The 16,722-nt window shown below is 43.0% G+C and overlaps 1 protein-coding gene and 1 long non-coding RNA gene across 3 annotated transcripts; one reads left to right on the top strand and one right to left on the bottom strand.

Annotated features, from left to right (window-relative positions):
- The first annotated feature begins 4,927 nt into the window (after window positions 1-4,927).
- LOC127781577 (uncharacterized) lies at window positions 4,928-8,708 on the top strand. Of its 2 annotated transcripts, XR_008019029.1 has the most exons (6): window positions 4,928-5,562; window positions 5,728-5,805; window positions 5,870-6,100; window positions 6,186-6,253; window positions 8,050-8,143; window positions 8,391-8,708. It is a non-coding gene; the product is annotated as an uncharacterized LOC127781577 (long non-coding RNA). The 2 variants fall into 2 exon arrangements; XR_008019028.1 differs by lacking the exon at window positions 8,050-8,143.
- A 4,433-nt stretch (window positions 8,709-13,141) lies between these two features.
- On the bottom strand, window positions 13,142-14,363 carry LOC127782964 (xyloglucan endotransglycosylase/hydrolase protein 8). The gene is made up of 2 exons (XM_052310257.1): window positions 13,824-14,363; window positions 13,142-13,724 (listed from the first exon to the last, which is right to left on the bottom strand). The coding sequence occupies exons 1-2, from the start codon at window positions 14,303-14,305 to the stop codon at window positions 13,334-13,336; spliced, it is 873 nt and encodes a 290-aa protein (XP_052166217.1). The 5' UTR covers window positions 14,306-14,363; the 3' UTR covers window positions 13,142-13,333.
- Window positions 14,364-16,722: the final 2,359 nt, after the last annotated feature.

The raw sequence follows: 16,722 nt of genomic DNA, 5'->3' as shown, positions 1-16,722 counted from the left end.
ATGGGTTATAATTTGATTAGCTAGAACCTTATATATATTGGTTTGGTTCAGCTAAATGCTATATATATATATAATTGCTTAGCCATGCTTAGAAACATTATCACATAATTGGGATAACTAATGTTACACTATCACTTATGGTTATATTTAATGGTAGCTCACGATGGTTAATCGTGTTATGATAATTAATTGATAACTAAAACTTGACAATGGTGGGTTGTGAGCACATGGTTTTGAAGGTCGTGCTCATGGCAATTAAGGACCGGTTCGCGAGCTACTGTTGTGAGACATTAACCGTGCCAACCACAAGCCAGCGTGGGCAACGACTTTACCTGTTGTATAGCATGGTTCATTGCGGGGCACCAGACTGAGAAGCGGCGAGAAGTCCGTGGGGGTCGCTGGGGAGTCCATGCCTCTGGTTTTTGAGGGGGTGATTATGATCCAGGAATGGTGCACTGTGGTGAGTTGTGTTGTGCAGAGGGTATTGTCACAGCCTCTATTCGGGTACTTTCCAGTATCGCGACGCATGGTAGACATGATGTTGAGGCTGTGTCTTGTGGGTACAGTGGTATACCTCTGGCCAGAGTAAAACTATTCGAATAGCCGTGCCCGCGGTTATGGGCGAGTTGAGCAATGTTTTTCGTGATTAGTCTCACACCACCTCTCACAATAATTATGGATGTTATAACTGGTAATAATTTGCTTAGCTCCTGGTTTGGAGTTAGATCTATACAGCCGGGTATGGTTGTTCAGAATGGTTGGGCCTGAGCAGCATGGGCGTGTTGTTCAGTGTTGATTAAAATTAATGATTAAAGTACTCTACTGTTTTATTACTCTTAAATGTTTGCTAAATGTTGCTGTTGCAAATGAGCCTATTTTATGCCATCCTTTGGTATCCTTGTGCACTTGCATATTTGCTGTGTGGCTTGTTGAGTATGTCATATGCTCATTCTTGCAATAATCAATCAACCTCAGTTGAAGAAAAAGGATCCAGAAGGAGAAGACGTTTGGCTTATACCCCAGTTGAGTTGCCTGTGGGAGTGGAGCTGAAGCCATCGCTAGACCGTTATTCCGCTGCTGTTGTTTTTCTTTTCTTTTGTAAGTATGTAACGTTATTATTATGATGGATTTGTATATTAAATTGTCAGTTTGTGTACCTCGGCTGATTCCTGGACGAGGATTTTATGCACAAATTAGTTCGGAAATTATTAGTGAATTTCCGGGCGTGACACAATATCCCATCCCACACAAGTTAAGAATTTAGAGTCTAGTCAAGTATAATACACGTCCCAGTGCTCAATAACCGTGAGCACGGCTATTCGAATAGATTTGGTTTACTCACACTGCAGTGGATGTACACTTTACCCACACTCCGCGACTGCCCAACACATGAGCCTCGTCCCAACACATGAGACGCGTCACGGCAAAGCTTTTCGATAACCTCGCATTGGCAGTACCCGCTCCATGAACTTTAGCCCTCATGCACTCTAGGCGTCATACGTTTCTAGCAGTGAGAGGAGTTCTAACGCTCCCGGGAAGGGAAAAACACACATTCCTACGTTGCTTCTTGTCGTTGAACCCAGTCCATCATGATTGTTCTCTTATGGGTATCCTCATGTAGTATTGCCAAGCCAGCCTCTGACCATCCGGAACATCCGCCAGCAGACTGCTTGCCGCATCACACACCTAAAAGAAGACCACTACGCATGGATACTGCCTCCGCTCAGCTATCTACTCCGCTAGGTCTATACCCATACGAGAAGTGCGGTTGTACGGGGGTCGTTTCATGCTTAACTTCATGGCTTGGTCCTTAACTGACCAGGGATGGCACTAGCCTTTTCCGGACACCACCCAAATCCTCCAGCCGCCCCAGTCGAAAACAGTTGTTTCACTTTATTTTCCTTTCACAAATCATGTCATCAATATCATGGCAATGTGGCGCTCATGTCTCCACATGCCGCATCTCAATTACCTTCCCAAAGGTAATTGCCCAAGCATATAGCATTTGATAAATATGAGTATGCATGATTCTAGAATAACATTTCTAAGTAATGGTCATAGTTGACTAGGGACTCATACGTAATCATGGTAACAAAGATTTAAGGGTAAACAATAATCAAGGCATGGCATATTCACAAGTAGGATGTTCATCATTGCATGCAATTTTATTTGTAAACAAAACAATTTCGCAATTGGGATCAACATGTTCAAGGAATAGTGATGACTTGCCTTGCTCGAAGCTTTGCGGGTCTTGGTCCTCGCTCGTATCCGCAACTCCCTCGGGCTCTAAAATTACGTGCGAAGAAACGATTTGAATTCGGTTAGAATTCAAATAAAGATCCAAGTAAATCCAAGAAGATATCAAGCGCGGAAGTCGGTTTCTTACATTATCTATTTTCGTTCGGGAAATAGAGCTACTCCGTTTGTTTAACTCTATCCATCCCCAAACTATTTTGTGGCATAAATATTTTATTAGCGCAAGTTTTTAATTTAATCCGCCCGGGTATTACATCCATATAATAGGTTAGAAATTTCTATCGCAAGCTAAATATCGGACAAAATCCTAAAATTATCTTATAATATTGTACGATTTAATTTAGTCTATGACTAAACGATTAAATATAATACACGGCTAAAATTCCTAGTAATTAAATCCGAATTTCTACCGTGAATCGATTACTTATAGAGATTACCCAAAAATAATCTATAATTATATTAAATTTTGCAATTCTACGACTATAATTAATCTATAATTAAATTCTAATTATTTTAAAATTTCTAAACTTCCTTAATCTCCCTCTAATTTCTATTTATTTTTCCTTTTCTTTTTCTCTCCTCTTTTCTTTCTTTTCTTTTTCTCTCCTTCTTTCTTTTCTTTTTCTCCCATTCCTTTCTTTTCTTTTTCTCTCCTCCCTCCCGGCTTCTTTCTACCTCTCTCTCGGCTCTTGCTCACCCGGGCGGCGACGGCGGTGGGCGCGAGGTGGAGGGGGAAGACGGCTCACCGGCGGCGGCGGTGGTGGCGACGACGGCGACGGCGGCGCAGGACGCGGCGCGGCACCCGGTGCGGTGTGGCGTCACCGAAGTCGGCGGCGCGGCGGCTCAAATGCGGCGGAGCAGCGGCGCGAAGGCGGCGGCGCGGCGGCACAACGGCGACACGGTGGAGTGAGTAGAGGAGAGGAGGAGGGAATGGAGTGGGGAGAGGGAAGAATGGTGGGCTTTTATAGGGGAGAGAGGGAATAAGGGGGGAGAGGGAAGAGAGGGGGGGGCGGTGAAGGGGGTGACGCGACGGCGGCGCGGCGGCGCGGGGCACGAGGCGGCGATGGGACGCGCACGCGGCGACAGAACGGCGATAGCGACGGCGCGGCAGCGGCGGCACGGGGCGCGAGGTGGCGATGGAACGCGCGCGGCAACGGGACGTTGACGGCGACGGCGACAGCGGTGGTGCGCGGCTCGGGGCGGGACGCGACGGGCGGCGACACGGGCTCGAGGCGGTGACGGCGACGGTGCGACGAGCGGCGATGGCGACGGGCGACGCGACGGCGACGGCGCGCGGCACATGCACGAGGGCGACGGTGGCACTAGGACGGCGCGGCGCGGCGCGGGGCTCGACGGCGATAGGCGTGCGCGGCAGAGAAGGAGGATGGCTAGGAGACGCACTCGAGCACCTAGCGGGCAATGAATAGTGATCTTTCCTATTTATTCCGATTTTAGCCTATTTTCTATTTAAATATAGCCCTATAAATTCTAATTTTTGCATAAATGAAGTTTACTCAATATTTGTGTTATTCTAACTAAAAATTCACCCTAGATTAATATTACCCATATTTTATTTTTATATAATTTATTTGAATTTTTAATTAGGGTTAATTCTTGCTCCATCGCACTTAACTTTAATTAGTACCATTATGGTCACGATAGTATTTTATTTATTTCTATCCTCACCTAATCTTTATTTTAAATTATATTTATTTTGCCAATTTATTTTTAGGGTTTATTCCTAATTAACTATTCTTTTCTCACGACTAATGAACTTCGAAATCAAATCCAAATAAAATAGGCGAATAAAATCGGCATGATGCAATTAATTTAAAAAGTTTTCGAAGGTCTGTATTTTTAGAGTTTTGTTTTTATTGGTCAAATTTTCAGGGTGTTACAACCCGGCGCGTTCAAACATTTCTGCCGCCGAGCTCGCCGTCGCGCCAGCCGCCACCTCTCCTCCTCTCCCGCCGCCACCGTCCCTGCTCCGCCGCCAGCCACCTCTCCCCCTATATCGCCGCACCTGCTCGAGAGAACCAGGAGAAAAGAGAAGAGAAAAAGAAAAAAAAAGAGAAATGTGGGACCCACACCATTTTTTCATTTACATGTGTGCCCCTCCTTAATTTTAATTATTTTTGCTGACTAGGATGCCACGTTAGCGAAATCAGGCCTTTATACTGCCTTGGGACCTTTTATGCACGGTTTTACATAGTTGAGGGGTAAACATTTCTGATTTTGTGGTTAAGGGTCATCAAAAATCTCGGTGTAAAGTTGAGGGAGGGCCCGTGAACTTATTCCTAGTACCCTTTGATGTGCTATGTTAATCGGCCCAAAAGGGCAACACTCACTGCCAGCCTGGAACGGCCCAGCCCAAGTACGGTTATCCTTTTGTTTTCTTTTTTTTTTTTCCTTGAGAAAATTTGTTCAATGCCAGTAAGTTCACTCGTGATCAATACTAGTAGCTAACATACAATTGAAATCTATTCTATATCTATCCTATATAGTTGAACAAATGGTTTTATTACTCATTCATCATTCATCATGTCACATATCCAATGATCGAAAATCAACCGATGAACTTGATCCGACGGCTCCTATTGATAACAAATCGTGCACCTCCCCTCCCCATCCCCATCAGTATCGCACAAAACGCGTCCCCACCCGGCTCGCGGCGCTGATCGCGCTCCTCCCTCCCTCTCGATCAGATCGCGCTCGCTCCTCTCCCTCTCGCGCCGCCGCGCGCCCATCACCCCTTCCACCGCCGCCGCACGATCGGCGGTAATCCGCCCGCCGTGCGTCCACCCCAGCACCCCACTCCACGCGCTCCCTCCCTTCCTCCGCGCCGCGCCCCACGCCCGTCACAAGAATCGTTGCCGTCCATGCCGTCTATCCTCAGGTCGTCGTCGATCTCCATCGCGCCGCCATCAATGTGTTAGGGCCACGCCGATTTCCTCCCGCGTGGGTAAGCATGTGCCGCCACCACGCTGATTTCCTCCATGTCGCCCTCCGCCGTCGTCCAGGACCGTCGCCCACGGCGCCGGCGATGAATCACCGCCGCCGTCCTTCAAGACTGTCGTCCACAGCGCCGGCGACGAATCACCGCCGTCCTCATCGTCCAACACCACGACTCGGCCCTTCGTCCTCCACGTCCACCGCGCCTGAGCCGCGATTCACGATCGTCCTGGAAGAACGCCGTTGCAGTGCCCAAGCTCAGCCTCCGTCATCGATGATTGCTGGTCTGCGGCACTCCATCGACACCTACGGCCGCGTCCCCCTGGCTCATTCGCTGCTAACTCCGCCGACGAGGTAACTAGATTTATCAAGCTTTACTGTATCAAATAGTTAGCTCTGTGATTGTTGAACCATAATTTTGTTTCGATCATTATTTTGATCTGTTCACGAAAATCATTATTTTGATCTGAGCTTGCTCTGTTTCTCTCTGTTTCTCTTACTTACGGATGTTTTCTACAGATTGTACTGCAAGGTGCAGCAGATATATTAATGGTCACCACTTGCATTGACCCATTTGAATTGATGGCATGTTTAAAGGTATGTTGCATCTTTTGTACTGCTGCTAAACCATTTTTATCTTTCTGACACTACAAATATACAGGTTGAGAGCCAAAATGCTCATCAGTTCTGCATACAGCCACCTGGTGAACCTGTACTTTTTTGGTTTATTTGCTACATGGAGGATCGATAATTTAATCAAAACACCAGTACTCAAGGAATTTTGGGGAATAGGAATTTTGAAGATGGAATGTTTGGATGCTGGATGCTAGCGGACAGAACTAATCCAGTGCCTGAACTCTGCTTGATCTAACCTGGTGGCTCACATTGACAAGTGAGTTCTTGTGTGGTAATTCTTGATATTCCAGAATGACTGATAATCATTTCCTTTGAATAATGTTCACTGTTATTTGTTTCAGCAATAATAATATATTTGTTCTGCTATGGAGAAACACCTGGCCCTTGCGTATAGCAGGCTCAAGCTAAGGTGATCTTCATTTTACCTTGATGAACCTTAGAGAAAATAGGTGTCCATGGGCACAATGTTCTAAAATACATGGAAAGAGTGGTTATTACCAGGAGTGAAAGTCTCCTACTACAGCATATCAGGCTTAATCAATTCCCTGAAACAATGCTTTTGATCTGTTCTTCACACGTCTTCCTGACCAATTTGCTAAACAATTCAAAGAAATACCTTCTTTACCTATATGCACACTCTTTTTCTGCTAATTATTAATTGCTATTGTATACGAGTAGTGCACTACAGTTACTTTATACTCCATCATGCAGATAAACCATGAGCCAGTACTGTGTTTTACTACTTAATTTCCCCACCTCCTTTTCAGAATTTAAGACATCATTTTTTTTCTATTCCAAACCGTGTGTTATTTTACTTATGTAGGAAATTTCTTCTGCATCCTTTTCCTCAAGGTGTTTTGTCACTTATCTCATTTCAAGATATTTACATAAGGATGTATTCGTAATTCTAAAGTAGAGTCAATAATTCATAGTCTGACATAGGTTTCCATGATGGAAAATGATTTTTATGTAGGACTATTGAATGGACGAGTAAGCTATTTATCAGTTGAATTTGTCAAAACAGAAACAAGTTAGATTCAGAGTGTTAATAGATACAAGATTTATTGATGTATGCTGCTATACTGTACGTCTGTACGAGGTGCACTAATTTTCAGTGGCTAATTGATGGGGATAAGAACTAGAAGCAGCTAATTTTTCTTCTTGAATACAATATCAGAAATGCTGGGTACACTTTATCTGATCATTGTGTTAAAAAATCATTGTGTTAGGCTGAAGGTGTGCGAAAGGTTAAGCTTGTATACCTGGGGTTCAGTTGCCTGCTTGAATTCTCCGGTCGCAACTTAGGAAATATGAATGTGCAATTCAAGAAGAAATATATGCCTAACTTCCTCTTTGTTGAATTTAAATATTTGCTAACCTTTACTACTTAATATATACCATACTACCTTAGCAAATTAATCAGATTCGTCATAATTTTGGTTTGTTCTGATCAAGCAAATGATTTCCTCTAATTGATCTGTGCATACTGAAGTTAGGACTTCATGGGCTCGAGTTCCCACACTGCCGCTGGCTTTGAGCCACCATGCTGTTGTAGGTCTCCTAGCAGCTTGTGCTCAGATTTGGAATTAAGAGAATTGGGGATAAATCATAGTGTTCTAAGCTGGCTATTGTACTACTAAAGGGACTAGGAATATGATTTTCTTAGTTCACATTCCACCCAACTCCCATGATATATATATAGGCCGGGTTTAATTAGTTGATTACAATCAAGTGTAATGAAAGAAAAGTTCTGAAATTAAGAACGGGTTAAACACATCCCGATAAAACATGATGTCAACGGGACAGCCTGGAGAAAACCCATGTCTCACATGAACCATCGTTCTCATCCTTTACGCTGTGAGCCATTGGATTCCCTTTAAGTCAAGTCGTCTAATCGCCGCCCACATTGCCAACTTCTTATCTGAACCTGACAAATCTAGAGATAGTCCTATTTTCTGAACTTTGGCCGTGACATCTCCATTACAGTTATCAACGAAGCATGTGTATAGTTATAGTCTTCTATCTGATCTACCAGCTGCTTGGTCCCTTAAACTGGTATTGGAAGTAACATGTTTCTTAATATTTCTATTGGGACGCATTAACTCAGATAGTTGCCCTCCATGTGTTGTTTTGTTAGATGTGGCAATATTAAGATAAACCTCATATTTCTATCCTTTTGACAAGGTCATCTTTATTAATCTTAAGGTGCAGACAAGTGGTGAAAATGCATATTTATAGCTCGTGTGTTGTGATGGTTGGCTAGATGTAGTAGATGGAGTTGGCATATGGTTATTTGGAGGTAACTAAATGCATTTTTTTCTGAACTGCTGTTTTGTTGTATAACCGTTTAACTCCATGGTTTTTTGAGTGGACCAACATTGATGGAATAATTAATATTGTATTCTTTGCTACTTACCTCAAAGATAGCAAGTTTTTCTTGTAATTGTTACAATAAACTTTTGACTTTGATTGAATTGATTAGCCTTTGTCGTAATGCATCCTCTAGCTTAATTTACTTATTCATTGTTGTCACATTTGAGTTGCAGGTGTGTGAAAAGGATTCCAAGGTTATGAACAAAGAGGCTTCAACACAGTTGCGGTCCTGATTGCTTGTGTAATTTGGAAGGAACAAAATAATGAGTCTTCAATTAGGAAAACAAGAACGGCTGGAAGAATCATTGCCGTGGGTACCTGCTGGGGACTGACTAGGGAGTCTTGGTCTTTTAGGTCACAATTCTGGTTTTGAGGGTAGTTTATTTATTAATACTAAAGTCCTTGATGATCAACAAGTTTCTTCTTGCTAAAACAAAATGATCTTCTGATACAGACAAGAAGCTTCTTTTCCATTGCCAATGGAACTGGTTGCACATGCTCTTGTCTTCCTGCAGAAGTGTTGCTGGCATCTATGTTACCCCGATACGAGGATACGGATACGCGATACGGGGATACCGGGATACGGCTATTTTTGAAAAACATGGATATGGGGATACGTCTATATATACATAATAAATTAAGAAAAACAATGCACTCCTCAAAGAAAATGGGAGAATTGATTGAGGCCAAAATAATGAACATGCAAATAATTGAAAGATAACTAATAGAGCAAAACACAGATACATTAAAGCTTAGAATTGTATAGCTTTGATCAGATCAACAGTACTGCAGTAGTACTGGATCTTCAAAAGTCACTTATGGCTTTGTAGTCTTGTACTTTGCGGTGTCCAAAATCACAACATCAAGATCCAGGATGCACTGAACCATCAATACGTGAGACCTCACTTGAATGAAGTAATCCCTGACCCCGGAGCAGCGGTGGTGCTGCGCGCGCTAAGCTAGGGGGCGTACGGCGTGTGGTGGCGGCTCCTATCCCTAATTATTTCTTTTTTCTGAAAATCGGGAAAATAGAGGCTACGTACAGGATACGTATCGGAGCGTATCCGATACGGATACGCTTCTCCACAGCCGTACCAGGGTATCCTAGGCTGGCATTTGTGATTTCTGTATTTGATTTTACTGATAAAAAGTGTGGATCATGCAATTTATTGATAGGGGCAATGTTTGCTGGCTGAAAAAAAATGAGATGTGATTTCTTAATTGTGATCGTTTGGGATTACATTTTAAACAGATAATGTCCTGCCGGTTGACATTCAGTATATGGAGATAAGAATCTAAGTATATAATTATTTTGAAAATTATAGTATGACAATATTTTTCATTTGTCAAATAATAATTTTCTTGAAAATGCGTTACAATACATTGTTAAATATCATCGTAGCGTTAGCACGGGCATATTACTAGTGTTTATTTATTACACACGTCTACTACACACACATCACACACACATTTGCTAATACCACTTGTCGAACCATACTGTTGAATTTATAAGCACATAATGATTTAATTTATTTTATAAATAAATCATAAAATTGCAGATGTAAACTAGTATAAACGCATCATGAGATCTACACATGTATATTAGACAGTAAAGCATTAACAGATCAAATATGCGCAACATGCTGAATACGTACCAAGGGTACCAGAAGACCGGTTGCTCAGTAGGAAGTACTTGTGGTTGCGGACATTGACGACGGCGTGTAGCACGCGTGCGAAGAGGAAGACGAGCCGTTGTGGTCAAATAGGGAGCGGTCGCGCAAAGCGCTTCCCAAAAACCTTATTGCCGCCTTCTCCCAGTGCAGGACATCGAAGGTGAAGGTTCCAGAGATCTACTCTCCCGATCGCCGGTGCATGCCGACGAGCGGGATGGAGTAGACTACGAGTGACGGCGCAATGCAAAGGAAGAGGCAAACCCTATATTGATTTCGCGTGTGTTGCATGGAGATGGCGGGAGATATCAGGACACCTATACTATCTCTGCTCCGCGTAACCGAACCGGATAAGTCGCGCGTAACTTATCCGGACTCCACGCCGTTTCACGCACCGGAGTATTCGGAGTGTTTCCAAAACAAACAAATCCGAATTTCCCACAGCAAAACAAAACTGCAAAAGGAGGGCCGTTTCACGCACTGGAGTATTCGGAGTGTTTCCAAAACAAACAAATCCGAATTTCCTGCAGCAAAACAAAACTGCAAAAAGAGGCTGCATTTGCGCAAGGGCAATTTTGGCGGACCATTCGACGCGTAGCGTACGTCGTGCACGCGCGCCGCCATGCCATGCCAGACGAGCGAGCGCGCGCGTGTTCCCCCTCTTCTCTCCACCTCACATGCTTCAAGTGGCTAGGAGAGCATCCTCCCTTGTAAGGAGGTCTCCTTCTCCTAGAATAAGTAAGGTGGTATTAAACTCCCCATTAATGCTATTTCATAAGGTGGGCTTTTGTGATTTTTCAAATAATTAATTTTTGAATGGGCTAAGGCCCCTCTATTAATTCCAACAGATACATGACCGAGTCTGTCCTATGCTATTGGATCATCTATTTTCTTTTTTTTAAAAAAAACCCAACATACTGCTAGAGCAGAAGGGTTCGACAACTAATTTTCTCTTTTACTGCTTTTCTATAAGTGTGAAGAAAATTTGTATAGCTTCCTTGCACAGTACAGAAATTTGTCTATATGTTTTAAGATTTTTGCATGTTTTAGTTGTTCTCAAAGTATAGTCTCTCTCATATTCCACATAGAATATTCTGTGTTGTTGATTTGTGTATGTGCATCATTTTTTGTACGTTTGTGCAAAATATATTTTTGAGCCATTATCTTTTGGGTAAGTGGTTCTTTTTTCATCTGCCGCATAAGAATATTTGCTTCAAAAAACAAAAATATGAAAAAAAAAAAAGAAGGAGAGATCTTAAAACACATACACTGGCTTCTTTTCTGTGCAGGGAAAATAATTGAAGTGCATGAGTTAAAAGGCTTAGCATGAGATTCCAAATTATTTGGACCTACTAGTACTCCCTCCATTCCATAATATAAGGCACAACTACTTTTTTAGATGTTCCATAATATAAGGCATGCATGCATGCATACACTTAACTAGGACCTCTTCTCCATTAAATTATTACTTTTTTAAATCCTCCACCCTCAAGATCTCTAATTCTATTGGATGCATGCATTATATTTATTAGGGTGATCCAAACTAGGAGATGATAATAATGGTTTCTTGGTCTTTGGGTTAAGGATGGTTGTGCCTTATATTTTGGAACGGAGGGAGTACTATATTCATCCTCTTGCTTCATTCCATAGCAACACTTATCCTCCTCTTGTTTTTCTTTTTTTCCCCCCTTTTTTTCCACTAAGAAGAACACTTTATTAGTTATCCAACAAAATGACCCCACAAAAGGTCGATTCCAACTTCCAAGCACCATTAGTACTACCAATTAGGCCATTAGAATCACATCATCACAACCGTGTTAAACATGTTGAGTTGTGTAGGCCAAACCCCCGAAGTGGCAGGCAACCTTTATTCCCAGTTCCTGTCCCACAAGGCCATCCCGGACAAGCAATTCTGGAATTTGCTGAGCTGAAAAGCAGTACAGCTAGTGGAAGAAGTAGCAGCAGCCATTATTCATTGTTCTTGCCTCTTATACTTCATGTCCACCACCACCAGCACAAAATACTCAGCAGCTTTATTCAGCACCAGATTGCTCGTAATCCCTGGCTTTCATCATTGAAGATTTGGCATTGTGCTTCAGTGCAGGAATAAAAGGGTTTTTGTCAACTGTAGGCCATGGCTAGTGATGCTGTAGAAACTAGTGGCTGTTGCTTTCAGCCAGTGACATTTCTTCGGATGGTTTTATTGTACCATTTGAAGTGGAAAAGAAGGGCAAAAAGTGGAGTGATAGTTGACATGATTTGACATTATCGGTTAGTAGTAGTAGACATTCACTAAGTTCAAATATTCAAGTGACAAAGGGCCTGAACAATCGGATTAAATTTCATTATCGGTAAAAGTTCAGTCCTGATGACGAACCTGAGCCGCTCATATAAAAGAAGTTCACTCCAAGTGATGAAGAGTTTGCACTGTCGGATAAAATTTCATTATCGGAAAAAAGTTTCTGTTTAGTACTCCTAGTGATGAGAGGCCAACTGGACTGAACTTGCAAGAATTTGGGCACTGTTTTGGTACGAATTCTAACAGAGATTTTAAAAAAAAAAACATCCTGCATTTACTTAGCAGAGTATTCCGTTCTCGCCGTCCAGCCAGGGGGGACAATTTCATTCAAATTTCAAATTCCTTATCAGGGTAGTAGTTGTAGATTAACCGCAAGATTTTACTTTTACCAACTTACTCTCCTATACTTAATTACAGTGAGACGCCAGTAGTTGACAGCATCATTGGATTGGGCGTGCAGCAACCAACCAACGCGTACGCCAATAAGAACATGGCGGATAGTTACCAGCTGAGGCTGAGCTGTTGTGCTCAATAAATTCAGCGTGTACGACTGAAATCTGAAACCCAAGAACAGCGAAGCACACAGTTGTCACCCGCTTGTCTGCTTCCCTGCACTGCAGTCTGCACCACATCCAAACCTCGCCGTTGGGCGTTAGATTCATCACTAACTAAATTAATCATCTTGTGCTAATCATCGAGTTAATAATCAAAGCATCCTACCAAACCGCGTCAAACGGACGAACATGTAGCGTGCGGAATCCGAAACGGGTCAAACAGCTGCAGATAATTTTACTGTTTATTTTGTTCATACCTGAGAGCATAAGCATGTGCTCACTTGCTCAGCATCAGCAACAAATTTTACACCCTTTTCTTTTTCAGTTTTTCACACCGCCCAACTGTGCAAGATGAACTCTAGTAGTAATAATTGGATCGAGTAACAAGAAGAAGAAAAAAATTGGCGGTAATAGTAATTCACCATCAACCTGTCTCTGTAACTGTAACAAATGGAGAACGAATGGATGGCAAAATGTACATGGATCAAGAAGAAGAAGACGAAGACGAAGACGAAAACAAGAACAAGAAGCAATTACAAATCATTGCCAAGAACTCATCAATGGAGGAGGATTTGAATCGATCGAGTTCAAAATCACTTGCGGTAGCACTCGGCGGGGAAGCCCTGGGGGAAGCGCCAGCCGTCGGCGCAGTAGTTGTAGGACATGTAGTTGCGCTCGGCCCACGCGACGGTGCCGAGCTCGGCGCCGTCGAGCTCGCGGTGGATCCACGCCGACGTGCCCTCGGGGCACCACGACGACGACCACCCGCCGGCGGGATTGTTGTTGACGCACGCGTTGGCGCTGTACCCGCGGTACGACACCACGAACGGCGCGCCGCTCCAGTCGATCTTGACGTCGCCGTGCCTCGTCGCCCAGTAGCTGCCGTCCCACAGCGTCGCGTGCAGCCTCATCGGCTTGCTCTGCGGGTACGCCAGGTCGTCGTACTTCTTGAACGTCCTCACCGGCACGTCGTCCACCTGGAATCTGTATCATAGCGGAAGTAATCAGTAATTCAGCAAATTAACGCGATGATTGTTTGATTGACGAAGAGAGGATTATTGAGTTCGTTTTTGTGATGCGTACATGATGTTTTGGGGATTCCAGATGATCTTGTAGGTGTGGAAGTCGGCGGTGGGGTCGAACCAGAGGTAGAACTGGTGCTCCTTCTTGCCGTCGCCATTAGCCCAGACGTTGGTGTTCATGACGTAGGGGTTGCCGCTGAGGTTGCCCATGAACTCGATGTCGATCTCGTCGTGGCCGTCGCCCTCGCCGGAGGAGAGGTAGAAGGAGGTGACGGTGCCGGCGGAGTTGCCGCCGACGAGCTTCATCTGGACGCTGAACTCGCCGAACAGGTAGGTGTCCTTGGAGGTGAACCCGGACCCGGAGCTCCGGTCCAGCGTCAGCGCCACCTGCTGCGTCTTCCCGTCGTCGCTCACCACCCTCACGTGGTCGCCGGCGCCCACCACGTCGAACTTCTCGTAGAACCCCGCCGCCGCCGCCGACGACGCCGCCAGCCACGACACGGCCACCGCGGCGGCCACGGACAGCGCGAGATGCTTCGCCATGGCTACTGTACTTGCTTGCTTTGTCTTTGGGTGGTGGATGAGTGAGTGGCACGGCGAGGGGGAGGCCGGATTTATACTGGCGCGAGGAGGAGGAGGAGGCGCTGCTCCGGCGGCGGGTGGTGGTGGTGGTGGCGCGGTTTGGTGACGTCGCTGTCGGGTGGGGACGAAGGCTTGTGGGCTGTGGCTAATCTACTACGTTAACAATGATAATTAGCAAATAAATAAAGATGATTAGCGCTAATGTTGGGAAGTTTCGCTACGTGTCCCAAAAGGCAGAGTACCGGTGCTCTGCAAAAAGAAAGGGAAAAAAAAAAAGAAAGAAAGAAAAGAAGGAAGAGCAGAGTCAGTCAGTTTGAGTTGCTCTGTGTTCTTCTGGAGGGGGTTGGGAACACCTTCCTTCACATGCAAAATGGAGTGACGAATTAACGCATGATTAATTAAGCAGTAACTTAAAAGATTTAAAAATAAATTAATATGATCTTTTACACTAACTTTTGTATAAAAAATTTTTTTTAAAAAAAACACACCGTTCAATAGTTTAGCAGACGTGTATGCGGAAAACGAGAGAGGTGAGGTTAGAACCTCAATGAAGAACACAAATTTGGTTCCAAAATTAGGATCGGAGAATCTCTTGGTGACTTGTATGATTGCAGCCGAGTGCCGACACATACTGGGGGTAAATTAACAACTTCCAAAATGTGTACTTTTTTTTTTGAGAAACTGTTTCATTGGTTAGGTGTATACATGCTGGACCTTTTGAGTCATCTGGTTGGTGCCGATTGATCCAAATTCATCAGTTCGTTTGGTTGGTGCCAATTAGTCCAAATTCATCAGTTCAGTTCAATGGGTTGGTGCTAATTAAATCCAAATCCATCAGTTTAAGTATTGGAACTATACATCTGGATTAATTACAACATATTCGTAATAAAAATAATTCAAGTTTAAATGAAGATTGAGATAAACAATTTATACTATGAATAAGATAAAGCACCTTGGACACAAGTAGGGGAAACAAGAACTGAAAACAAACTTAAGCAATAATTACTTGTAGCTTTTTTAAGATAATGAATAGAAATTTGCACGATAATATTTTTAGCTTCACAAGAAAGGATTTCTTAAGAATAAAAGGGATACACTCAACATACAACACTACGCACGCACCCTAATATTATTCTTATACACTCTCCTTAAGAAAAAAAGAAAGTGACAACAACAAAAGCTGAACTGGAGTGTCTTAAATGCACTACTTTTGTAATTAGCCAGCTGGTTAGAGATAACTATACAAGCTTAAACTTAAAATGTTAATTTGATTAAAAATAAATCTAGTGTACACTTATCTACGGCTCCCATGCATGCTAGCTTGGCATCAGTGTCCACTACGGACAGTGGCTTCAGACACTTTTGACTGTAATTTCTGGGCCCCAAATTACGATCTTAAATAAATCTATTGGTGACGCGTTACAGTCGCCGACACAGATCAGGTTAGCTACTTTTTGCAATATATATATAATAATAATCCGGCATATTTTGGGACGCGGCGCTTTACTAAACAAGTTCGTTGTTGGCTACGTAGCCAGATGGCACTAGATATTGTGTGTGGTTTAAGCAAGGGAGTCAAATTTAAAAATAAAGCCTAGCTAAAATCTGCATTTATGGCTCAAAATATATATTATAATCTACGAAGAGCTAGCTTTTAGCTTAATTGATGTACTAACAACTGATTAATGTACTAGCCCGAAGTGTTAATAGTTAACAAAGGACAGGGGTGCAATTACAAGGTAGCAATCGCGGGGATATATATGTACAGTGCGAATTACAAGATGTGTTAGGACACAATCATAGGTGTATGCGTGTGCATATGTGCATTTTTCACTTAACTAATTGAAGAAAATAGTGGTCTCAAGCTAGCTACTACTCCCTCCGTTTTAGATTATCATTTATCATTTTAGGAAATTTTACACCAAATAAAAAGATGAGCAAAATTCTATCGTTATTATCCTCCTTAACTGCATTCCAATTATTTCCTAAAACATCATCAACTCTTGGCCGAGTTTAGTTCCAAAATTTTTCTTCAAACTTTCAACTTATCCATTACATAAACTTCTCTACACACACAAACTTTCAACTTTTCCGTCACATCATTCCAATTTCAACAAACTTCTAATTTTGGCGTAAACTAAACACACCCCTTATTAATTAACAACTCAACGTCTAATAACAATTGTGCATGGCTGCATTATTGATGAAGGGTAAAAGTATAATGTCAACTCTAAAATTAGATCAAATTGATCTACATGTACACCAAGACCAAGAAAAACTAATACTCCCTCCATTCTAAAATATAAGGCACAACCACCCTTAACCCAAAGACCAAGAAACAATTATTATCACCTCTTTGTTTGAATCAATCCAACTAA

Source organism: Oryza glaberrima, chromosome 8 (assembly GCF_000147395.1).
Source record: "Oryza glaberrima chromosome 8, OglaRS2, whole genome shotgun sequence".
NCBI lineage: Eukaryota > Viridiplantae > Streptophyta > Magnoliopsida > Poales > Poaceae > Oryza > Oryza glaberrima.
This window is presented reverse-complemented; position numbering and strand designations above follow the sequence as displayed.

Excerpts from the sequence above, each read along its gene's own strand:
- LOC127782964 (XM_052310257.1), bottom strand. The coding sequence starts at position 14,305 with ATGGCGAAGCATCTCGCGCTGTCCGTGGCCGCCGCGGTGGCCGTGTCG. Across the intron at positions 13,725-13,823 it reads TGGAATCCCCAAAACATCAT|ATTCCAGGTGGACGACGTGC; the intron begins GTACGCATCACA and ends GCTATGATACAG.